This window comes from Acipenser ruthenus, chromosome 5 (assembly GCF_902713425.1).
Source record: "Acipenser ruthenus chromosome 5, fAciRut3.2 maternal haplotype, whole genome shotgun sequence".
In the NCBI taxonomy this organism is placed as follows: Eukaryota; Metazoa; Chordata; class Actinopteri; order Acipenseriformes; family Acipenseridae; genus Acipenser; species Acipenser ruthenus.
In genome coordinates, this window is record NC_081193.1 from 1023137 (window position 1) to 1049556 (window position 26420).

General features: G+C 40.4%; 2 protein-coding genes across 3 annotated transcripts; one reads left to right on the plus strand and one right to left on the minus strand.

Annotated features, from left to right (window-relative positions):
* The first annotated feature begins 745 nt into the window (after positions 1-745).
* On the plus strand, positions 746-25756 carry tfb1m (transcription factor B1, mitochondrial). 2 transcript variants are annotated; one of them, XM_034003689.3, is made up of 8 exons: positions 746-868; positions 1914-2057; positions 2644-2795; positions 3740-3848; positions 6292-6443; positions 8742-8861; positions 24888-25015; positions 25404-25756. In XM_034003689.3, exons 2-8 carry the CDS (start codon positions 1925-1927, stop codon positions 25654-25656), a joined length of 1047 nt encoding a protein of 348 aa, XP_033859580.3. In that variant the 5' UTR covers positions 746-868; positions 1914-1924; the 3' UTR covers positions 25657-25756. The 2 variants fall into 2 exon arrangements, with proteins under 2 accessions (XP_033859580.3, XP_033859581.3); XM_034003690.3 differs by lacking the exon at positions 746-868 and adding an exon at positions 900-1112.
* LOC117402492 (claudin-20-like) lies at positions 16754-18925 on the minus strand. The gene is made up of 2 exons (XM_034003691.3): positions 18881-18925; positions 16754-18472 (listed from the first exon to the last, which is right to left on the minus strand). Exon 2 carries the CDS (start codon positions 18343-18345, stop codon positions 17674-17676), a length of 672 nt encoding a protein of 223 aa, XP_033859582.2. The 5' UTR covers positions 18346-18472; positions 18881-18925; the 3' UTR covers positions 16754-17673.
* Positions 25757-26420: the final 664 nt, after the last annotated feature.

Sequence of the window (26420 nt, forward strand, 5' to 3'; positions counted from 1 at the left end):
ATGAAACGAGGCAGCTAAACACAGTTTACAAGCTTTTAGTACATCTGCAGTTAGATTTAATACATACTCTACAACTACTACTGCTGTTATATTACCATACAATGTGAGATGGAAGAATGCATAGTTATTGGTTCATGTGTTTATTTATATTGCCATATATTTCTACATAATAAAGAAAATATATAAACATGACATACGCATATGACTTTAGTAATCATGAAACATATATTGTGCATCATTCATTATATACATGATATACATTATATACATGATATACATTATATACATTATATATTTTTGGGTTATTTTAAAATTAAGATGCAACTTTTTCGGATGTACAATTACTTTGTATGATCTCAGAATTATAAGGAGACTAATTTGAATTATCAACTGGGTATATACAGTACAACTGGGCATATACCTTCAGTTATAATGAGACCATTAGAATTACAGTAAAAACATTAAAAGTAAAGCAAAACTAAAAGTCAGTGTGAACATACTGGATTCACATTCTAGTTAATGTGTTTCTTCAATACACAGGACAGTATACGATATGAGTTTTGTCGTAACTGGGTTATACGATATTATACACACACATTCAATCCAGTTGACACACTACGTTTTTGCACAAATAAAAAGGTAGATTATACATTCTACTTATGTCTCCCTCTAGCGTTTGTGTTGTGTTATTTCATCATCCACACACAGATACAACCATAGGGATGCAACGTCATCTTGAAGGTCAAACGGAAAACAATTCTTTCCAATTGCGCGATTGGTTGAGTTTTCAGACGCTTGCGCTCTCATTGGATACTTTCGTTTTCAGTAAGGACAGCCGCTTCCGCAGCAGGGTCAAAACGGCATGCTGGTAAGTTAAATGTGGTTGTGTTATTGAAAGTGTTCAGCTGTGTTTCACCTGTAGAAATGATATCGTTAAATGTGTCATTGTTTGGTTTGATTTAAAACACGTTCGCTATTATATCAAAAGGTTTAATATTAAACTCGACTGGAATCACGTGTTAAAAAGCGTCCCAGGATGCGATAGACTCAGACACACTGGCAATCGTAAGGGGTCAGGGAATGTTGTAACGGGTAACAGTGGCTTCTCTGAGGTTAGTGCACGGGGCTTTTGAAAGCATTGAATTAGTCGGGTACAGTACCGGGGTGTCACTGCTGCAGCACAATGATACCGGTGATGTATTCAAACCGTATTTACTGCTGCTGCTGAAACTTTGTCAATATATTATTAACTATTGCCATTTTATTCCCAGTTACTTCAAACTAAGATAACCGTATATGTTCTAGAATTAAATAATTTTTGCAAACGTCGTACAGCCACTCCAGGGATGGAAATAAGGCTCCCATTGCATAGCAATTTGATCCATTCCAGGTTTTACTATAGAGTAAGACACACCTGAGCATGTTGCCGATAGACTGGGGCTGATCAAGCTTATATTAAAACCTGGATTTGGTGGAACTGCTATGCAGCAGGAATCTTATTAATGTCCCTGCATGCATGCATGCATGCATGCATGTGTATATACATAAGAACATAAGAAAGTTTACAAACGAGAGGAGGCCATTCAGCCCATCTTGCTCGCTTGGTTGTTAGTAGCTTATTGATCCCATAATCTCATCAAGCAGCTTCTTGAAGGATCCCAGGGTGTCAGCTTCAACAACATTACTGGGGAGTTGGTTCCAGACCCTCACAATTTTCTGTGTAAAAAAAGTGCCTCCTAATTTCTGTTCTGAATGCCCCTTTATCTAATCTCCATTTGTGACCCCTGGTCCTTGTTTCTTTTTTCAGGTCAAAAGCACTATGATAAATCAGATTGTAATGCTTTTATATATTATGTAACACCAGGATTCCTGGACTTTTATAAATATATCTTTTTTTTTTTTTTTTTACGAAGTGACGAGAAGAATGGGGGCATCTGGGAAAATGGCTTCTTTCCGATTACCCCCTCTCCCGACCATTGGGGAAATTATCAAGCTGTACAATCTCCGCGCACAGAAACAGCTGTCGCAGAATTTCCTCCTGGATTTAAGACTGACAGGCAAGATGTTCATTTCTGTTGATGACTGCAGTGCGCAGCCTTTGGGTTTAACTGGTTTTAATTAGGAGCTGCTTCATCAGGTGTTGTATGGTATTTACTAATCAGACCACTGTAGCGGCTGAGACAACAAACAGTCAATACATTATTGCACAACTTCTAGTGCTTGTGCATAGAAATAGGGTTGTTCAACCTACCTTCTCAAATACCTGCTGTTAAATGTTTTGCAATTTGTGTATGAAGTTAACATTATTACAGAATATCTCTAATTAAAACCATTGCAAGTGTTTCTAGATGCTTGGTGTAACGAGCAGTACAAGCGTTGCAGTGTAGATGTGGCATTGAAAAGTCTTTTAACGCACTGCATCTTGATGGTGATTTTTTTCTGTGACTCCTGAATATTTGGTTTTGAGGTTGGAAATCATCTGGAATTCAGTTTATGATCGTAGGACTGTAATCACTTCAGATTGCACAGCACACCGTGGCTGCACTCTGCATACAGCACACGCATTTCCTGAATTCTCAGACACGTGCACTCTTTCGTGAGCAAGTACCATTTAAATTGAATGTGTGATTATACTTGCAACAGACAAGATTGTCCGGCAGGCCGGGAATGTGCGGAATGGCTTTGTGTGTGAAGTGGGTCCGGGCCCTGGAGGGCTCACACGCTCCATCCTCAATGCTGGGGCTGCACAGCTCCTTGTGGTGGAGAAAGACACACGCTTTCTTCCAGGGTTACAGGTAAGCTCGCTCTGTGCATCAGAAACACATTCATCACAGGGGCAGAATCCTGATGTTTAAGCACTGCACATCTGGAATACATATTCTTTAAGAGTTAAGCAGCAGTGCTGTGGATAGTGATTAGGGCTCTGGACTCTTGACCGGAGGGTCGTGGGTTCAGTCCCAGGTGGGGGACGCTGCTGCTGTACCCTTGAGCAAGGTACTTTACCTAGATTGCTGCAGTAAAAACCCAACTGTATAAATGGGTAATTGTATGTAAACATAAAAAAAGAAAATGTGTAAAAGAATAATGTAATTGTATGTAAAAATACTGTGATATCTTGTAACAACTGTAAGTCGCCATGGATAAGGGCATCTGCTAAGAAATAAATAATAATAATAATAATAATATTTTTTGATAGATTTTCTTAAAGTTTATAGGGTTTCATCAATAGGTTGACCTTTCAATTGATTGTGTAAGATCTGGAAGCCATGAGGGTTAACTGTGCAAGTAGAACCAAACAGAAATGTGTTTGCTAATGCCTTTGGGTGAGCCACTCTCTCAATGCTGTCCAAGTCTGTGATGTAGACCATTACAAGCTGTCTGGGCCCAGTTTCTAAATCCAGTCTAATTCTATTATAGAACATTCAATGAAATGACAGAAACAGTTTGCATTCATCTTACCTTATGTATGTGTAGAAAACCAACATCTGAAATGTTACTGTTTGATAGCAGCCTGCTAAGTGCTAGAAATGCTTTGCGAAACAGGCCCTGGATAATTGCTCAGTTTGCTCTGAAAATGAGTTGTTCGATTAAGTGATTTTACATGCTGTCGATGCAGGTCATAATGAACTACTTTTTCAAGTTTCAAGTACAAAGTTATTATTTTTACATTTGTTGTGAGTTGCTTGACGTTTATCTGCATCAACTGATGTTTTTTGAATTTTGCATCTTCTTGACATAGCTGTTAGCTGAGGCTGCGCCAGAGAAAGTTAAAATCGTCCACGGTGACATACTGACCTATAAGATGGAAAGGGCTTTTCCAAAGCAGCTTGCCAAGGAATGGGACGATGGTGAGTTTTAAAGGATCAGATTGTGGGTGTCCCTACGCAGGTATTTTAAACCCTTTTGAGAGATCAGTCCTAGGATTCAAATGCAGGAAAGCTGTCCTTACAGTGGCTTTTAACCCTTTGCAGTCCATTTATTAAGTGCGCGTCAGGCGCGTCGGGTCCAATTTATTTTCACACGCGCAGTTAATTTTAGACGCGCTGTTTAAAAGTATTTTTCCACAGTCAAACGGGTTTAAAAGGCCCTGCATATCAACAAAGCACTCACTAGGCATCTCCAGCCCCGCCCCACCCTTTCGTTCGCTATTGCTTTCACATATGCTAAGAAATAAATAATAATAATAATAGTCGTACATACCGATCAATCATCTCCTGATCACTCGTTTTATCACCAAACTCCTCAATAATGCGATCCAAGTCATTACACTGTGTAACAAATTTTTTTTTTTTTTTGGTTCCTGGGTAGTAAGTGTTATTTCCTAATTGCTTATGCCTCAAAAGTATAGAAAATGGCTATTATTCCCCACAAACTTTGCTTTTGTGACCAGGACAGTGATATTTTGAAATGTACCTATTTTCCAGAACATTCCAGATAGATTCAGTGCTGAGTAAACTTGGAGTAACTTCTAGAACTTTCTAGAACTTTCCAGTAATATAAATAGTAGTATAAATAAAGGGGCCTTAAGCCCACCAGTTCAGTTTAGTTCCAGCTGCCTAAGTGGATACATATCTGCATTTTTCTGAGATGGCATCAAGGTCATAGGAGACTTCAAAATGGTGGTATTCCTGATGGGTCTCCAAGGCGGTTTTACCAAGTTTCCCTGCTATCTTTGCCTTTGGGACAGCAGGGACACCAAGGCGCACTACCACAGGCGGGACTGGCCACAGCGGACCGAGTTCTCTGTGGGGAGGAACAACGTCAAGTGGGAGCCACTGGTGGACCCCCGGAAGGTGCTGATGCCACCACTGCACATCAAATTGGGCCTTATGAAACAATTTGTCAGAGCTCTAGATAAGGAGTTGGCAGCCTTCAAGTACCTTCAAGACTTCTTCCCTAAGCTGTCTGAGGCAAAGGTCAAAGCCGGTGTCTTCGTCGGACCACAGATAAAGAAGATCCTGGAGTGCAATGAATTCCCCAAGAAGCTCACTAGTAAGGAGAAAGCGGCTTGGAACAGCTTTGTTGCAGTGGTTCGGGGCTTCCTGGGCAATCACAAGGCCGAAAACTATGTGGAGCTGGTTGAGACACTGGTGAAGAACTACGGCACAATGGGCTGTAGGATGTCCCTCAAAGTCCATATCCTTGATGCTCATCTTGATAAATTCAAGGAGAACATGGGAGCGTACTCGGAGGAGCAAGGCGAGCGCTTCCACCAGGATATACTGGACTTTGAACGCCGCTACCAAGGACAGTATAACGAGAACATGATGGGAGACTACATTTGGGGGCTGATTCGTGAAAGTGATTTACAGTATAATCGTAAATCTCGAAAAACTACTCACTTCTAAATCTTTTGTAGTCATTTTTGTATTACTTTAGTATAAATACATGTTAATTTGGATTCATATGTTGTTTTTTTCTGACTTTATGTGAACGAAAAGACACAAATTTGCCCGTTTTCTCATTGGAAATAGGTAAATTTCAAAATATCACTGTCCTGGTCACAAAAGCAAAGTTTGTGGGGAATAATAGCCATTTTCTATACTTTTGAGGCATAAGCAATTAGGAAATAACACTTACTACCCAGGAACAAAAATTGTGTTACATAGTGTTATTTTATTACTATAACATCTTAAAGCTCTGCAAATGTCCGTGATATTCTCTGTGCGCTGATTCAGTAACAGCCAGCTTGTTTCTTTATGACTGCCCCTATTTGATGCCAGGGGCAAGTATGACTAATCATGAGATACCCTCTTTTTTTTCGGCTTGTCTCGGCTCCAGTCATTCACACTCGGCCATTGAATGGTTTTCTCTGCTTTTTCCGGAGAAAAAACGACTAGAAACCCATTTTATGAGTTTTTTTGATGATGTCGGACATTGGACCGGATAGGAATAATTGCAATGTCGGACAAGGTCCGACATAGGACCGCAAAGGGTTAAAGAGCACCAAATAACAAAACAAACATCTGGGGTTATTCTGTGCAGCCCTAGCGTTAAATAATCACACACAGTTAAATAGGTTTGGTTGTTTGGTGCTTCTTAGAAGCCGCTGTAAGGAAAAGGTGTCAATCCTTGTGCTAGTCTGCAAGGTTTTATCCATCAACCAAAATAACAAAAACACATTGAGTGAAAGATGCTTACCACCCACTGTACTGTACTTTAATTACAAATTGCATACAACTCCCAACCCAGCCTGTGAGCCCCAAGTTTGTTACTCAATGAAATAGCGTTTGCTGGAGTGATACCAGAATTGTAATGTGAACTTATTTTTCTTGTCATTAACATGAACAGGGCCTCCAGATGTGCATATCATTGGAAACCTGCCGTTCAGTGTATCCACTCCTCTGATCATTAGGTGGCTGGAGAATATTGCTAATCGGGATGGACCCTTTGTGTACGGCCGGACCCAGCTGACCCTGACTTTTCAGAAGGAAGTGGCAGAGGTATGTAGTTGAGTAAGTTTGAGTGTTTCGTGGCTGTGCTATAGTTGCAGAATGTTAGTTTTTTATGTATGTTTATACATCTATGGTGGCTCTGTTATAGTTGCAGGGTATTAGTTTTGTTAGGAGGCTGTGTGGTCCAGTGGTTAAAGGAAAGGGCTTGTAACCAGGAGATCCCCGGTTCAAATCCCACCTCAGCCACTGACTCATTGTGTGCCCCTGAGCAAGTCACTTAACCTCCTTGTGCTCCGTCTTTCGGGTGAGACGTAATTGTAAGTGACTCTGCAGCTGATGCATAGTTCACACACCCTAGTCTCTAAGTCGCCTTGGATAAAGGCGTCTGCTAAATAATAAAAATAATAATAATAATAATAATAATGTTTATGAGTGTTTCGTGGCTGTGCTATAGTTGCAGAGTATTAGTTTTGTTACGTTTATGAGTGGTTAGTGGCTCTGTTATAGTTGCAGAGTGTTCGTTTTTTTATGTTTGAGTGTTTCGTGACTCTGCTATAGTTGCAGAGTATTAATCAGAACTGCAGTCAGTCACAATTGTAATTGTGCAATTCATAATTCATTGCAATTACAATGCAAGTGTAATTGAACCGTGGCACACCTGCGGAATTTCACGTGTAATTGATTGATTACAGCTCAATTCCGCATTTATTTGTCATACAATCATTATTCTTGTATTTTCAACCACTTCTGGTGACTTTTGAAAAGAATCAGTGAAATCGTATGTTTCTGTGTTTGTACCCATGATTAGTGCTTTGGTTATTTAGGATAGAGTTCATGTGTGTGTAGTTGTTTGTTACTGTTTAGTGTAATTATAATTGAACAGAATAGCCTTGTAATTGTAATTGCAATTCCAGCAAGCAGCTGTGCTGTATTTGTAGCTATAATTATACTTGACCACAGGTCTGCCTCTAATCTTATCCGAGTGGGCACTTGTGTCAGGCCCACAATCGAATCACTGAAGCAAAACAACTTCAGGCTTACTGAATATAGGCCAATTATATGAAAGCAGCACGTTTCTTTTTATTTTTGTGCAGATCTGCACTACAAAGCTTCACTTCTTTTTCTTCTGTGTGCTGTTCCTCCCTGAGGCAGGAAGTCCTTCTCTTGGTGTCAGTGTGTTTTGGGACACGCTCTTGTTCTTGGTTGTTGAGTAGCTTTGTGTTTTGGGACACGCTCTTGTTCTTGGTTGGTGAGTAGCTTTGTGTTTTGGAACGGGTTCTTGTTCTTGGTTGGTGAGCAGCTTTGTGTTTTGGGACACGCTCTTGTTCTTGGTTGTTGAGCAGCTTTGTGTTTTGGGACACACTCTTGTTCTTGGTTGTTGAGTAGCTTTGTGTTTTGGGACACGCTCTTGTTCTTGGTTGTTGAGCAGCTCTGTGTTTTGGGACACGCTCTTGTTCTTGGTTGTTGAGCAGCTTTGTGTTTTGGGACGCGCTCTTGTTCTTGGTTGGTGAGTAGCTTTGTGTTTTGGGACACGCTCTTGTTCTTGGTTGTTGAGCAGCTTTGTGTTTTGGGACACACTCTTGTTCTTGGTTGTTGAGTAGCTTTGTGTTTTGGGACACGCTCTTGTTCTTGGTTGTTGAGCAGCTCTGTGTTTTGGGACGCGCTCTTGTTCTTGGTTGGTGAGTAGCTTTGTGTTTTGGAACGGGTTCTTGTTCTTGGTTGGTGAGCAGCTTTGTGTTTTGGGACACGCTCTTGTTCTTGGTTGTTGAGCAGCTTTGTGTTTTGGGACACACTCTTGTTCTTGGTTGTTGAGTAGCTTTGTGTTTTGGGACACGCTCTTGTTCTTGGTTGTTGAGCAGCTCTGTGTTTTGGGACGCGCTCTTGTTCTTGGTTGGTGAGTAGCTTTGTGTTTTGGAACGGGTTCTTGTTCTTGGTTGGTGAGCAGCTTTGTGTTTTGGGACACGCTCTTGTTCTTGGTTGTTGAGCAGCTTTGTGTTTTGGGACACACTCTTGTTCTTGGTTGTTGAGTAGCTTTGTGTTTTGGGACACGCTCTTGTTCTTGGTTGTTGAGCAGCTCTGTGTTTTGGGACACGCTCTTGTTCTTGGTTGTTGAGCAGCTTTGTGTTTTGGGACGCGCTCTTGTTCTTGGTTGGTGAGTAGCTTTGTGTTTTGGAACGGGTTCTTGTTCTTGGTTGTTGAGCAGCTCTGTGTTTTGGGACGCGCTCTTGTTCTTGGTTGTTGAGCAGCTTTGTGTTTTGGGACACGCTCTTGTTCTTGGTTGTTGAGCAGCTCTGTGTTTTGGGACGCGCTCCTGCTCTTTGAACTCGCTCTCTTTTCTCTTCACAGAGGCTCACGGCAAGTACCGGCAGCAGACAGAGGAGTAGGCTGTCCATCATGGCACAGTACCTGTGCAACGTGAGGAGCTGCTTCACCATTCCTGGACGGGCTTTTGTCCCCAAACCAGAGGTAAGAAAGGGCTCTGAGAAAATATAGAGGAACGTGTCCAGCTGTTGATATGTGACATACATACTTTTTTTTTGATGGATGTGCATCAAGGTGATTTTCGTTTTTGCCGATACCAAAAGCTCTAATGTTTGTATTTACAGCCGTGTTGGGAGGTGTCTGAGTCTAATTGCCACTTCGCACTAAACCAGTCTACCTAGTATTAACTCACAGGTTACTGTACCATAACAGTAGTTTCCAGGTTTGTCTAGTTTTTATTTTTGTATGGAATCTACAGACTAGTGGTACGTATGCGTTTTATGATATTGTAATATTGTCAAAATGGTTGCAGGGTTAAGGCGGGTAATGATCAGTAGATTATAGTGCATGATCTTTTAAATTAACAACTCTTTAAAGAATTCCACTTATTTTAGGTTCGTTCGCAATACGCCTCTGGCCAAAGGTGTGGCAGCACCCTGTAGAATTAACTCATGTTGCTTCATAACGTGGAATGAAACCTGCTGAATAATGTTCAGCTAACTGTTTAAAGTGACTTCAAAGGACACCTTGTGCAGAGTAATTGTTTCTGCATTGTTGAGCATATAATATGATGTGCTGAGACTGCTTCAAATTCCAGTTTTCTAAAGTAACTGCTAGTTCATTTATCAGCCAAGTGTGATACATATTCCCAACCCAAATTCCAAATTCACTTACCGGTATGAATAATCATTTCTTTAGGAAGTTGAGAAAAATCATCTTTGCTTCAAATGGAAAGTTACCAGGTACCAGGTTTTGTTTTCATTTGGAGAATTTGGGTCAGATTTGAAAATGTTTTCCCTCAAATACTATAGGGCAAATGCACAGTTTCTTGTCAAAAAAAAAGTGCTGGTTTCACAGATCTTAAAGTAGTCCAGGATGTGTGGTCAAAGATGGCCTAAGTATAGCAAGAAACTTAGAAAACAGCTCAGTGTTAACAGCCACACATACCTGTATGTGTGATTCTGTTTATCTGAATGTCTTGATTTTTTCTAATCGGCTTCAAAGTCAATTTAATTTGTAAAGGGATGCGCAGAAATATCTGAGCTGAGAAGACGTGCAAGTGTTTGTTGTGGCATTTACTGTGACAGATTAACCCAGTACACAAGCACGGGTCTCAAAGCCTCATTCATTCAAAGTGCATCACACATCTTAAGGTAGCATCAGTGATTTATCATGACAGCAATCCCTTGCAAAGCCATTGAATAGACAGTCAGAGGAGAATGTGGGTTAAACAGTGGAATCTGTGGAAATATTTGCCAAAAATTGCAGGGATATTTGACCAAATTTTGCTGAAAATTGCAGGGGGTATTTAGGGCCAAATTAATACTGTTATATTCTTATGCTGCAAAGAAGAGTCCAAGCATCATAGATTGTTGCAAAAAAACAACTTTATTGTTTTCTTTCACAAAACAGAATACCTTTTCAGAAGGTGCGAAAGAGCTATTTGTATGTATGTATGTATGTACAGTGCCGTGAAAAAGTATTTGCCCCCTGTCTGATATTCTGCATTTTTGCATATTTTTGACACTGAATGTTATCAGATCTTCAACCAAAACCTAATGTTAGATAAAAGGGACCCTGAGTGAACAAATAACACAAACATTTGATACAGACGTGCTCAAATTTGTTGGTACCCCTCCACAAAAAACGAAGAATGCACAATTTTCTCTGAAATAACTTGAAACTGACAAAAGTAATTGGCATCCACCATTGTTTATTCCATATTTAATAGAAATCAGACTTTGCTTTTGATTTTTTATTCAACATAATATTGTAAATAATAAAACAAATGAAAATGGCATGGACAAAAATGATGGGACCGCTAACCTAATATTTTGTTGCACAACCTTTAAAGGCAATCACTGCAATCAAATGTTTTCTGTAGCTCTCAATAAGACTTCTGCACCTGTTAACAGGTAGTTTGGCCCACTCTTCCTGAGCAAACTGCTCCAGCTGTCTCAGGTTTGATGGGTGCCTTCTCCAGACTGCAAGTTTCAGCTCTTTCCATAGATGTTCGATAGGATTCAGATCAGGACTCATAGAAGGCCACTTCAGAATAGTCCAATGTTTTGTTGTTATCCATTCTTGGGTGCTTTTAGCTGTGTGTTTTGGGTCATTATCCTGTTGGAGAACCCATGACCTGCGACTGAGACAGAGTTTTCTGACACTGGGCAGTACGTTTCGCTCCAGAATGCCTTGATAGTCTTGAGATTTCATTGTGCCCTGCACAGATTCAAGGCACCCTGTGCCAGGCGCAGCAAAGCAGCCCCAAAACATAACCGAGCCTCCTCCATGTTTCACTGTAGGTATGGTGTTCTTTTCTTTGAAAGCTTCATTTTTTCGTCTGTGAATATAGAGCTGATGTGACTTGCCAAAAAGCTCCAGTTTTGACACATCTGTCCAAAGGACATTCTCCCAGAAGGATTGTGGCTTGTCAATATGCATTTTAGCAAATTCCAGTCTGGCTTTTTTATGTTTTTCTGTCAAAAGTGGAGTCCTCCTGGGTCTTCTTCCATGGAGCCCACTTTCGCTCAAAAAGCGACGGATGGTGCGATCAGAAACTGACGTACCTTCACCTTGGAGTTCAGCTTGTATCTCTTTGGCAGTTATCCTTGGTTCTTTTTCTACCATTCGCACTATCCTTCTGTTCAATCTGGGGTCGATTTTCCTCTTGCAGCCGCGCCCAGGGAGGTTGGCTACAGTTCCATGGACCTTAAACTTCTTAATAATATTTGCAACTGTTGTCACAGGAACATCAAGCTGCTTGGAGATGGTCTTGTAGCCTTTACCTTTACCATGCTTGTCTATTATTTTCTTTCTGATCTCCTCAGACAACTCTCTCCTTTGCTTTCTCTGGTCCATGTTCAGTGTGGTGCACACAATGATACCAAACAGCACAGTGACTACTTTTCTCCATTTAAATAGGCTGAATAACTGGTTACAAGATTGGAGACATGTGTGATACTAATTAAAGAAACGAATTAGTTTGAAATATCACTATAATCCAATTATTTATTATCTTTTCTAAGGGGTACCAACAAATGTGTCCAGGCCATTTTAGAATATCTTTGTAGAATAAGCAATAATTCATCTCTTTTCACAGCTTCTTTGCTTTATTCTATGACATACCAAAGGCATGCAAGTATACATGATAAAATAGCTTTTAATTTCATCACTTTTCAGGAGGAATGAAGCATTATTTCAATGAGCTGTAAGGGTACCAACAAATTTGAGCACGTCTGTACATATTTCATTTATTTATTAAAGAAAGTTATGCAACACCCAGTGCCCCGTTTGAAAAAGTAATCGCCCCCTTAGACTCAATAACTGGTTATGCCACCTTTTAGCAGCAATAACTGCAACCAAACGCTTCCTGTAGTTATTGATTAGTCTCTCACAGCGCCGTGGAATTTTGGCCCACTCCTCCATGCAGAACTGCTTCAACAGTCACATTTGTGGGTTTTCGAGCATGAACTGCTTGTTTCAGGTCCTGCCACAACATCTCAATGGGGTTTAGGTCTGGACTTTGACTAGGCCATTCCAAAACTTTAAATTTCTTGTTCTTCAACTATTCTGATGTAGACTTGCTTGTGTGTTTCGGATCATTGTCTTGCTGCATGACCCAGCTGCGCTTCAGCTTCAGCTCACGGACGGATGGCCTCACATTCTCCTGTAGAATTCTCTGATACAGAGCAGAATTCATGGTTCCTTCAATGATGGCAAGGCGTCCAGGTCCTGATGCAGCAAAGCATCCCCAAACCATGACACTACCACCACCATGCTTGACCGTTGGTATGAGGTTCTTACTGTGGAATGCAGTGTTTGGTTTTCACCAGACATAACGGGGCCCATGTCGGCCAAAAAGTTCCACTTTTGACTCATCTGTCCATAGAACATTGTTCCAGAACTCTTGAGGATCATCCAGGTGCTTTTTGGGAAACTTGAGACGAGCATTCATGTTCTTCTTAGTGAGCAATGGTTTCCGCCTTGCTACTCTGCCATGAATCCCATTTTTGCCCAGTGTCTTTTTGATGGTGGACTCATGAACACTGACCTTAGCCGAGGCGAGAGAGGCCTGCAGATCCCAGGATGTTGTTATAGGGTTGTTTGCGACTTCCTGGACGATTTTACGCCTTGCTCTTGGAGAGATTTTGGCAGGGCGGCCACTGCTGGGAAGATTCACTACTGTCACAAACTTTCTCCATTTGGAAAATATGGCTCTGACTGTGGTTCGGTGGAGACCCAGAGCCTTAGAAATGGCTTTGTAACCCTTTCCAGACTGATAGACATCAACAACTTTTTTCCGGAGGTCTTCAGGAATTTCTTTTGTTCGTGGCATGATGTGCCTCTAGAACCTGTGTGCTGACAACTTCACTCTGATGGTAAGGGCCAAAGTTAGTCAGATTTATATTGGGCAGGGCTGGCCCAAATCAGGCCTGGTTGTTAACCAAAGTACTCAAACAGCTGACCCTAATTATCCCTTTAATGGGGTTAAGTTAACTGGGGGGGGGGCAATACCTTTTTCACACCTGAAGATTGCATGTTTGATTACCTTGCACACCAAACAAATGAAAGAAGCACCAAACTTTGGTGTCATTTTTTCTCCCAGACTCCCTCTATATACTACTACAACCCACAAAGAAAATCTGACCAAATACAATGTGAAAAATGTGCAAAAATGTAGAAAATCAAACAGGGCAAATACTTTTTCACGGCACTGTACAAATGTATGAATGCAAAAACGAACTTCTGAGTGTTGTATCTGAATATGTTTTGATAAAGACATTCTACTTGAACCACCTAAAGAGTGAAACAACACAGATTAAAACTACACATGGTGGGCTATGCTTATTGAAAATGTAGGAAGAAGCTATTGCTAGGCATGGACAGTTTCTAGGGTTATCTTTAAGCGTAATGCAAAGGCACGTGGGAAAAATTGATCCGGGAAGGGGCACGTATTTGAAAGAAGCATGGCAGATAACAAGGAACTAAAGAAAAACTAAAGTGGAAAAATTCATTTGGTGATGAGGGTGGAAGTGATCGCGGATCAGCAGCCAGTGGAACAGTTTACCTACAGTGAGAAACGAAAGGCTGGTCTGGTACTGTTTTCAATGTGATGATGACGGTGAGAACGCATTGCAGATGGAAATTAAAAGCTTCTTTAGAGATACAGCCTTGCAAGTGATCATCACTTTTAGAAGGTAGGGATATAGTTATATCCTGTATCTTGAAGTAATATAAAAATATGAACGTTTCTGGCGTGGCGTACTGTTTTTGGCGGATAACGCAAAATACATGCGGCCACGGTTTTCTATTGGCCCAGGTTATTATGTAACCACAGGGAGCTACATTACGCTCTACTCTGCAACACCTTTTAAAATAGGATTGTTCCCAAATGCTGCATCTGTAGGATTAATTTTTTTTTCATTTAGGGAAGTGTTTATATGGCACCCTAACCCCTTGCTAGGAGGAAAGTGAAAGGGTTTGTAAAACACCCTGAATTGAATTGCACACAGATAAGACTTGCTCACAGTCCTTTAACTTTAAGCAGCTCTTTAATTATCCCAAAACAAAATGGGCATTTATGATCGTTGGGATTTCAAGTGTAATGAACATAAATTGGGTTTTCAAATGGATTGTCACACACATTAAAATGGCTATAAACAGATGAGCTACCTGCAGTATTATCCCACAGTATGATATATCATTTATACAATGTGGTCTGCCCCATCTGTTCAGCTTGTGGAATTCAAATCAAATAAATAAATATATATATATATATATATATATATATATATATATATATATATATATATATATATATATATATATTTTAGTAGTTGCCAATTTTTAGTTTTTTTTGTTATTTTTCTCCCCAATTTAGTAGTATCCAATTATTTGGTTTAGCTCAGCTCACTGCTACCACCCCCGCACTGACTCGGGAGTGGCGAAGACAAATACACGCTATCCCCCGAAGCGTGTGCCGCCAGCCGCCGGCTTCTTTACACACTGCAGACTCACCATGCAGCCAAAGAGCTACAGCATCGGAGGACAACGCTGGGCAGCTTACAGGCAAGCTCGCAGGCGCCCGGCCAGACCACAGGGGTCGCTGGTGTGCAGTGAGCCGAGGGCACTCTGGCTGACCTAGCCCTCCCTCCCCCCAGGCGGCGCTCGGCCAGTTGAGCTCCCGTCCTCAGTCGGCAAAGAAATAGCCTGGACACGAACCAGCAACTATAGGGCACATCCTGCACTCTAAGCGAGTGCTTTTAGTGGATGCGCCACTCGGGAGCGATTTTCTATCTCTCTATCTCTCTATCTCTCTATCTCTCTATCTATCTATCTATCTATCTATCTATCTATCTATCTATCTATCTATCCACTGAGTGTACAAAACATTAGGAACACCTTCCTAAAATTGAGTTGCACTCCCTTTTGCCCTCAGAACAGCCTCAATTCGTTGGGGCATGAACTCTACAAGGTGTCGAAAGCATTCCACAGGGATGCTGGCCCATGTTGACTCCAATGCTTCCCACGGTTGTGTCAAGTTGGCTGGTAGTGGATCTCTACTCCGAATAGCTCATTCCATGGATTGAGATCTGGTGATTGGACAGGCCACTGCAGTAAGCTGTATTCACTGTCATGTTCGTGGAACCATTCCTAGACAATCCTAGCCTTGTGGCATGGGGCATTATCCTGCTGAAAAAATCCATTAGCAGATGGATACACCTGATTGGCAATGATGTTCAGATATCCTGTGGCATTCAAACATTGCTCCACTTTTATCAAGGGGCTCAATGTGTGCCATGAAAACACACCCCACACCATCACACCGCCACCACCAGCCTGCAATGTTGACACGCGGCATGATGGATGCATGTACTCATGTGGTTTTCTCCATAGGCATCAGACCAGACAATGTTGTTCCAATCCTCCAGTGTCCAGTGTTTTCGTTCCTTGGCCCAATGCAACCGCAGTTTCTTGTGTTTTGCTGAAAGAAGTGGAACTCTCTTAGGTTGTTGGCTGCCATACCCCATTCGTGTCAAGGTATGACGAGTTGTGCATTCTTTTATGGGTATTTCGGCACCAATGTTGTACTGGACTGTCAGTTGACTAACTGTAGCCCGTCTGTTGCTCTGCACAATTCGTGTCAGCCTTCTTTGGCCTCTTTCATCAATGAGCCGTTTTCGACCACTGGCCTGCCGTTGGCTGGATGTCCTTTGGGTGGTGGACCATCCTTGATACACACGGGAAACTGTTGAGCATGAAAAACTCAAACCGGCGCGCCTGGCACCTACTACCATACTCCGTTCAAAGGCACTTAAATCTTTTGTCTTGCCCATTTACCCTCTGAATGGCACACATACACAATCCATGTCTCAATTGTGTCAAGGCTTAAAAATCCTTCTTTAACCTGTCTCCCCTTCATCTACACTGATTGAAGTAGATTTAACAGGTTACATCAATAAGGGATCACAGCTTTCACCTGGATTCACCTCGTCAGTCTATTTCATGGAAAGAGGAGGTGTTCCTAATGTTTTGTACACTCAGTGTATAAGTATAACACAATGTGTAGCAAAAGTCACAGCTCAACTGGCTAAGCCTTTTTTGTATGAAATGTGCAGTATACCCTGTATACATTTTGACAAAAGATAAAAATGTAATAAATCATGTCAAAATCCATGCATTGCCCTGGCATTGGTATATATCCAAAATATAATTAAATATATATTTGTTTCTTTGTTGTTTTACTATGAGTGAATACAGATTTCAGTTTTTTCTTCAGTTTTTCAGCAGCAGACAAATGCTTGTATAACATGCCATTTCAATTGATTATTATATCATCTTAAAGGTTTTGAATGGTTACTGTCCATAAAAGTAAAACATTATTGAATAAGGAAAGACAACTGAGCAGAGAACAGTATTATCAAAAAGTTCAAGCTTTAAGAAAAACATTGACTTTGTCCACATGCCTGCAATGGTCTTGATTTAAAAGGGCTTGACAGAACAGGAGGCCCAGGTGTAGCATGTGCTCTTTGTCACAGGGTTTGCATTCAGATGTTGATTTCTTCAGACGTTTCTGTAAAAGTGGGAGATGTTGTCTATTAATGGGAGCAGTGGAGAGGCTGACAGCAGTCCTCCGACAGCGATACAGGGGTCAGCGGTCCTGAAGAGTCCTGTAACCATGGCAGTGAAAAGCACAGGCGGCTGTGTGTCGAATACATGAGCAGTGCACAGTGTCAGGGAGAGCTTGTTGCGTTTGGAGTAATGAGAAGAAACGGGATTACACATCCTATTGTGCTGTTTGGTTTTTCGGTCGGGTGCTTTCAAATTCAAGGCTGTGAGAAGCCAGATGAGAAACTTGTTTTATAAAATGTAGACTTCAGCTGATATGTTGATGTTTTCTAGCTTTTGGGGAAAAAATCCTAATATTAGCTACTGAAACATATCTGAAGTTCTTTATGTAATAAATTATATTTTATCTAATTTAAAAATGTTTGTATCTCCCTGGTTACAGGTATTTCCTGTGCATTTAAATGCAGAAATTGAGTTTTATATAATCAGGGTTGATGGACTAATAAACAGGAATTACAGTGCCATAAAAATACAAGATATTTATAAGTTCATTTGTATTGAAGCACTTTCCAGTTACTAAAAGAATAAAGTCTCTTCTGATTTGCAAACCATTGCTTTTAGAATACCTAAAATAGTGCAAGTGACTGCCTCTCTCCCACATCTTTTTCTTTCTTCTAACGCAGAGCAAGCAGCGTTTGTTATACCAGCTGTATGTTGCCTGGAATTACACATAGTCCTGCAGGCTGTATTCTGCCTTATTGTCTGTAGGCTGTGAGGCTGAACAGCACTGCTGCTGCTTGTTGTTTGGGGGACAGTTCTGTGGTCCCCGCTGCTTCCCAGTACAAGACGTGCAGAAGATGGCCCCCCCAACAAACAGGAATCCTGCCGACACAAACGCGACGTACACGGCTCCCCCCGGCTCGTACTTGTTACTCTCCGGCACGGATGAGTCCAAAAAGCTGGCGATGACCTCGCTGGTGAACCAAGAGGCCGGGACGAGGCAAAGGAATCCGGCCACGATAAGAAAGACCCCCCCGGCAATGGCTGTGTGTCTTTTGGCCTGCACCCCTCCCCCCCAGCGTGTGCATTTTAACCCCAGGGAGGCGAGGCAAAGCCCCAGGGCAGCCAGCACGCAGGACAGCACCATGCTGGTACGGGCAGTCTGCAGGTAGGCAGGCAGGGACAGCACTGAGTATTTGAGTGTGCAGCTGAACATCCCCGTGCTGTACCAGGTGCAGTCTATCCACAGCCCCTGCATCTGGGAGATGGCAGTGATGATGTTCGAGCCCAGGTCAGCACTCACCTTCCAGTTGGGAAGCAGGGTGGAGACCGTGGCTCCGAAGAGGCCAAGCAGCGCCAGGATGAAAGCAAAGATCTGCATCCCTGCTGAGGCCATGCTTGTATCCTCTCACCTTCACTCTCCCCCACTCTTCTCCCTCTGATCAGCTTACAGCAGATGGATAGCTCCTCAGCTGAGGCTCCAGTGGACTGTGTTGATATGAGAGTTGTGCAAATAGAAAGTCCTGTGTTTAAAACAAGGTGAATGTGAATTAAATAAGCTGCAGTCTCCCTGTTATTGCTTTTAAAACAGGATTTAACAATATGTATATATCTATATCTAGATGTAGATATTTGTATTTGTCTGTATCTGCATCTGCCTGCCAATGTTTTTATAATCATTCCTCTTGAAAGTATATAATATATTAAGGCAATAAAGATGCAGTATCTAAGTTCTTGGCACATTAAGTTTGTAAAAGGCATATCTTTGTTATCCTAAGAAGTTCTTTAAACTTTATTAAAAATCAAATAACCAAAGGTATTCAAATCTGGAACTAAAATAAATTCTAAAAAACCGCTTTCTTAAAATATCCAAACAGTATTATTTTAGTAATTTTTTTAAAATACCGTCATTAAAAATAACCCATTCTTACCTCTGGTGCAGAATGATTGCTTTAATGCTCCGAGTCATCTGCTGTGATTTGTAAAGTAAAAAAGAAAGATAGATTAGCTCTTTAAACCCATTCGTGTCTTCAATTTCCTTAGCAACAGTACCACAAGAATAGAATGTGATTACGGCCCATAGATGCTCTGCTTTGTGGTTTTTAAAGGGGTTTTTCAGAACTATAGAATAGTGCCTCTACTTCAGCATTGCCTTCAGGCTGACACAAATGCTGCAGCTCAATGATTTGATGATGCATGAAAAAGAAAATGTAAAAAGAATTGGCAGTAGAGCAAATGTTGCAAATTATTTTGCGAGCACATTATTGGTTTATTGCTAACTTTGTATTACTGTTCTAATTTCTGATTTAAAAAAGCAAAACAAAAACACATTCTACCACAACCACCTAATGTTTAAAGCCTTCTCACTTTAAATATGCATGTTTTTAAAAATAGAATCCAATCGGAACATACATTTCTCTTCGTAAGCTTCTGTTAGCAGTGTGTTTTGCTATTAGTTACAATCATGTCTGTCTATTTTAATTTTATTATTTTAATAGTTGTTTTTTGTTTCTAGTTTGTTGAGCTTTTCATTAGTTGCTTTACTGGCTTTGATCAAAAATCTAAGAGGTGAATTCAAATTTACAGTTTTACAGCGTTAACGGGACCATCCACTTTGACCTGTGACCTAAGATGGCCACTGTATTGGAATCATTTTTTTGACCTAACACTTCAAGATATCGGCTTCATGTACACGAACAGCATGTATTTTGCAATTACTAGGTACAGTTCGGCTGTGGGTATTTTGCACGGAAATTTTTCCCTTTTGTGGCTGATTTGGTGCAAAGCTGCCATGGTATCAAAGCCTCACAGAAACCATTTTGAGGCAGCGGCTTCATATTTTCATGTTTCTATAAACTCTGCATGCTTCACATGCTGGTGATCATGACGCTGATCCCTGACCTAACACGGCTGCCACATTGAAGTCACGTGACTTTTTTTACTGCCACGTTCTTTGAACCTCTCATCATATCGGTGATACAGATCTTAATCACATTGAAAAATCAACAAAAAAAAAACTGAAGGGAAACCACATCAAAACAAGGGCAACAACTCAGGTAAGACAGCCATTAAATGTATTTACCTAAATGATCAAAAACAAAATGTTACAACTTGAAGCTACTGCACTAACAAGTAACTACGATGTGATAGGTGTTACAGAAAGTTGGTTATCCGAGAGGGATGGAGACAAATAGAATATTAGTGGGTATACACTGTATAGGAAACCAAGCAAAATATTCCAAATTCAGACACCAAGTTATACAATGACATTAGAAATGCATGTAGCAAAGGAGGAGCCATACTAATGGGGGGATTTCAATGTCCCACATATAAAATGGGAAAACCTGTTGGGGAGCACGACAGACAAAAATTGAAATGGTGGAAATTACAAATGACTGCTTCCTAACACAATTTGTCAAGGCACTGACTAGAGGGGAGGCATGCCTTGATTTAGTCTTTTCAAATAACGAAGACAGAATAACTAAAACAGTTCAGAGAATCATTGGCAAACTCAGACCACAACATGGTCTCATTTGAAGTGATTTTTAAAACCCAAAAAGTAATGACTAAAGCTAAGGTTTACAATTTTAGAAAGGCAAACTATGAAGGTATGAAACAGAGACTAACAGAAGCAGATTGGAGTAAAATACAGAAAACATCCACAGAAAAAGGATGGCTGTTTTTTAAAAATGTACTAGAGGCGCAAAACAATTGCATCCCAAAAGTAGACAAATCTAAATCTAAAACAAAGTGGCCAAAATGGTTTAATAGATCAATTAAAAAAAATATTCAGCGAAAAAAGGCGCATTACAGAGTGTTTAAAAGGGACCAAAAACAAAGTACACAGAAAGAGTACTTGTAACTGCAATATTATAACAGCAAGAGAACATTCAAAGAGGAGGTTAAATGTCTAAGAGATACAAATGGCAAAATCACAGACGAAGAGAAAAAAATAGCAACTATATTAAATGATTACTTTTCACAAGTTTTTACAAAGGAGGATAGGGACAACATGCCCCACATGTCGACCAGTTCCTATCCAGTTTTGGATAGCTTTAGCATAACGGAGGCAGAGGTGTTGAAGGGACTGGGAGCTCTTGGGGTAGACAGGTCCCCTGGGCCAGATGAGATCCTCTCAGTGGTGCTCGGGGAGATGGGAGAAGTTATTTACAGGACGCTGGCCAGGATCATGCGGGGGTCTCTCTGGAGAATTGCAAACGTAATACCGATCCACAAAAAGGGAGACAAAACCCAACTGGGTAACTACAGACCAATAAGCCTGACTTCATTTATATGCAAAGTTATGGAAACTATAATAAGATCCAAAATGGAAAATTACCTATATGGTAACAATATCCTGGGAGACAGTCAGCATGGTTTTATATATATATTAAAGCATGAGACAGAATACATGTTCTCATATAACTATGTAAATTACAACAGATTTACAGTGTTTGGTAACAATATCCTGGGAGACAGTCAACACGGTTTTAGGACAGGGAGATTGTGTCTAACTAACCTGCTTGATTTTTTTGAGGATGCAACATCGACAATGGATAACTGCAAAGCATATGACATGGTTTATTTAGATTTCCAGAAAGCTTTTGACAAAGTCCTGCATAAAAGATTAATTCTCAAACTGAACGCAGTAGGGATTCAAGGAAATGCATGCACATGGATTAGGGAGTGGTTAACATGTAGAAAACAGAAAGTACTGATTAGAGGAGAAACCTCAAAATGGAGCGAGGTAACCAGTGGTGTACCACAGGGATCAGTATTAGGTCATTCAAAATGTTCTAGACAGCATTCAGAACTGGGCAGACACATGGCAAATGACATTTAATAGAGAAAAGTGTAAGGTACTGCACGCAAGCAATAAAATGTGCATTATAAGTACTATATGGGAGATAGTGAAATTGAAGGAATCTATGAAAAAGACCTAGGAGTTATGAATGTTGAATTTAAATCAAGATAAGTAATGTTAAAACTTTACAATGCATTAGTAAGACCTTACCTAGAATATTGTGTTCAATTCTGGTCACCTTGCTACAAAAAAGATGTTGCTGCTCTAGAAAGAGTGCAAAGAAGAGCGACCAGAATTATTCCTGGTTTAAAAAGCAAGTCGTATGCAGACAGGCTGAAAGAATTGAATCTATTCAGTCTCGAACAAAGAAGACTACGGGGCGATCTGATTCAAGCATTCAAAATCCTAAAAGGTATTAACAGTGTCGACCCAGGGGACTTTTTTGACCTGAAAAAAGAAACAAGGACCAGGGGTCACAAATGGAGATTAGATAAAGGGGCATTCAGAACATAAACTAGGGGGAACTTTTTTACACAGAGAATCATGGGAATCTGGAACCAACTCCCCAGTAATGTTGTTGAAGCTGATACCCTGGGATCCTTCAAGAAGTTGCTTGATGAGATTCTGGGATCAATAAGCTACTAACAACCAAACGAGCAAGTTGGGCCGAATGGCCTCCTCTCGTTTGTAAACTTTCTTATGTTCTTTCTTACCCCTGTTAGATTAGGCAACCACCAGTGATGCACTGTGCAGCAGCATTGTGGGTTTGTTCATGTTTTCCCAGGCAAGTTTTAAACCTGTCAAAATACCCCTTAGGAAAATGTAAGCAATCCATTAACCACAAACATGTTACTGTACCTCCCAAAGGGGATATATGTAGTGCTGTGGGATAAGACTGCTGTATCTGATGCATATAGCCTTGGGCAGCTTTGAGAGTGTGGGAAGAGAGAGAGGGCTATAGTCCCTTCAGCAAGAGTTTAATTTCCTCATTGTTAGCAGCAGCCTACAATGGAAGAATATCAGTTGGAACCTAGGTTCATGTCTGTATTATGTATAATTTTTTTTTTAATTTGTGTACAATATTGTTAGATTTTGGGAGGAAGACTCTTTCGTGGTGTTGAAATTTGTTTAAAATGGAACATCACAGAATAAGAATTATTACTTTTGAACAAGAATAGTTATATAAACAGGAACACCATTTTAGCCACCAAAATACTTCATAAGGAATTAATTAAGGTGGTTGTTGATGAATGATTTTCCATTTTAATGTTCATGCAAAGCTGTATGAAATATTTATACAATAATTGTGCACTTCAAATGGTCTGTTTTTTCCACACGTTGCATTTGATCTACAAAGATTTTTTCATCTGGAATGAATGGATAATTTATTAAGAAAACTGAAATAGGAATGTATTTTTGGTATTGTGAAATAGTAAAGATGTTAACCTCAGTACCTGCAGTATAACTATTTTTTACATTGAAAGATACAATAGCCATCGTAGAAATGTAAAGCTCAGACAAGCTTACTTATAAATGGGGGAGGTTTAGAAGACATATTAATAGTTATTTGGGCCTCAGATATTTATATTGTATTGTGGTGAAAATAAAAACAGCCACTATTTTTTGTTAAGGATATGGTCCTTTTAAAATCATGTTACAAACTTTATTTTCTCACAGATCAGCATGCAGGAAGTAAAGCAGAAAGATAGTTAGATTGATTCTGTCAAACAGCAGTAAAGAATAATCTGAATACTTCTGTCAAACTACAGTATGTGACAGGAATGGCAGTATAGCTTTGAAAAGATAAGTGGGGATTAAATTATTACATAAGAAAGTTTACAAACGAGAGGAGGCCATTCGGCCCAACTTGCTCGTTCGGTTGTTAGTAGCTTATTGATCCCAGAATCTCATCAAGCAGCTTCTTGAAGGATCCCAGGGTGTCGGCTTCAACATTACTGGGGAGTTGGTTCCAGACCCTCACAATTCTCTGTGTAAAATAGTGCCTCCTATTTTCTGTTCTGAATGCCCCTTTATCTAATCTCCATTTGTGACCCCTGGTCCTTGTTTCTTTTTTTTGGTTGATAAAGTGCCCTGGGTCGACATTGTCGATACATTGTCCCCCCCCCCACTGATATCGACATGTTTTTACACAAACTAAACACGAAGAAAGGATGATCATCAGATTACTCTTTCACTTATATTATTAAGTTTAATTAATAATAATAATAATAATAATAATAGTAATAATAATAATAATAATAATAATAATAACAACGACGACATACCTGTCAGATCTTCAGCTCACTATTCTTCTGCAATCTGCTGCCTCATCTTCTGCTTGTCTTGTGTTTTTTTTAACCTATGAAAGTTGGCTGGGGTGAGCTGCATGCGTCTCTTGTGCTCTCTTCCTTCCCGGAGTGAGTGCTGATTTTAAGTAGGCAGTAAAGTAGAAATGCTGTGTACCAGGTGAATGCAGTTTCACCACAAGCTTTGTCTCGGCCTGCCAGTTACATACTCCTGTACAGTAGCTAAAGTCTGCTAGGACTCGCTTATTGAAACCCGTTCAGTGCTAGTATTGTTGGATACACGGGTTGTGCTTTTGCAGATTTAAATAGAAAGATCATTCGATCTTCCCATGTGCTTGAACAGTAAAACAATCAAGCAGTGGAGTTTGAAGAATGCTAAACACGAAGCAGACTGAGCAGCGGTTATTCCAGCAGCTTGTCTTGTCGGCTGACGCAGCATTGTGACATTCCCATTAAATGGGACTAAAGCATGGATCACAAAATCTTGGAAGGGAACAATAACACCACAGCCGTCTCAGGCAGAGATTCTGCAGCTGGTTTTCTGAATTTCCACAAGAGGTGCATTCACTGTGCTTTGAGAGAGAATGAATTAGGCATTCGCTGTATCTGTAAAATGTTTATTTAAACGATGTTAGCAGAAGAGGCTCTGACAAAAGGGAATGGCTCATTGCATATTCCCTTTTCAAGAGGTTGTTTTTTTAGCTTTTGTTTGGTCCTTCATACAGTTACTGTGGCAACAGAGACCAAAATCATGTGCTGCATAATGTAGAAAAATGATTGTGATTTTTCTGCCTAATTTCGTGGAACCCTTTTTACTTCACTTTGCAGGTGGATGTCGGGGTTGTGCACTTCACCCCACTTATACAGCCGCAGATCAACCAGCCGTTTAAGATGGTGGAAAAAGTCGTCAGAAATGTCTTCCAGTTTAGAAGAAAATACTGTCGGAGAGGGATTGAGTAAGCAATTTCTACAGCAGGATAATTTCTATCCCATGTGTAGAGACGTATGGTCGCTTGAATAAAACTGCATGCTTTTTAACAAAAATGTCAAAATACCATTCTTCCTATGCAGTCACAATCTCGCACTGACACAAAAAACAAAAGGGCAGTGAGAAGAGAGCAGTAATTTACAGTATGAATTCTATTAGTTTAAACAAACCAAAAAAAAAGCTTTGCTGCTACTGCATTAACAGTGAATCGGTTTTTAGCAATACAATATTAGGAGTAAAAAGAATGCATGTATGTGTACACAATGAAACTATCCAGGATTTTTGACCGTTCATAAGAAGTGTTTGTATGCAGTGGGTTGCACATAATTAGGGTTGATTTTTGTTTCTTTTTTCAGAATGTTATTTCCAGAAGCCCGGCGCTCGCAGCTTGCAGAACAGATGTTACTCACAGCCGACGTGGATCCAACCCTCCGTCCGACGGAACTGTCCATTTCCCATTTCAGAAACCTTGCTGAGGCTTACAGCAGACTGTGTGAGGCAGACGCAGGTCTCTTCAGCTATGAGTTCAGAGATGAGCTGAGGCAGAAGAAGAAACAGAGACGCCCCGGCTGCACGATAGAAGAGGAAGCAGAAAGATACAGACTTTAAAACAGGAAGATAATGGGTTCTGTAAAGCAGTAGCTTTGACATTTCACTATGCTGGCACATAAATATTTCAAAAATAAAGATTCTTTTTATAAAGAAATAAGATTGATATTTGAATGTGTTCTGCATGTATGATTAATTTTCTTCACAAAAAGGTGATGTCACTTTAGTGCTGAGGGTCAGATATATATATATTCAATGCCAATTAAGCACTTGTCAACAATAAAGGAGCTATCCCCCTGGTGAACGCATATCCCAGGTGCTATAATATTACAGATCTATTGTAACTCTATCTTGAGAACTGTTCTTTCAATTTTCATAAAACTTGGTACGGACATTCTTGAGAGTAATAAAATAAATGATGCTGTTCTACTTCTGCACAAGTTCTTTCAGCCAACTGGATGGTTTTATGGAGGCTGAACCATCAGCTATCTGGATTCATTTGCATGGACATTCATTTGCATGGTCCACATACAGTGAATTTAAGTTATGGTGATCTATGTTGCTATGGTGTTGACAGCAATTGAAGGCTATAGATTTTAGGAGCAATGTACTTTTGTAATTGTAATTTGCACAGTGAGAGTTGGCCATGCATTTATCAATACATTCTGTAGTAATAATATGCAATTTGCCCACTGGCTCAACACTGCCATAAGCCGGAATTTGACAAAGCAGAGATGATATTCTGCATCTGTAGTGCATAGTGACCGGCTGCCCTTTCTCAGTACTGGTGTGTGTAATGTGTTTTAAATACACTTGGAGGATTG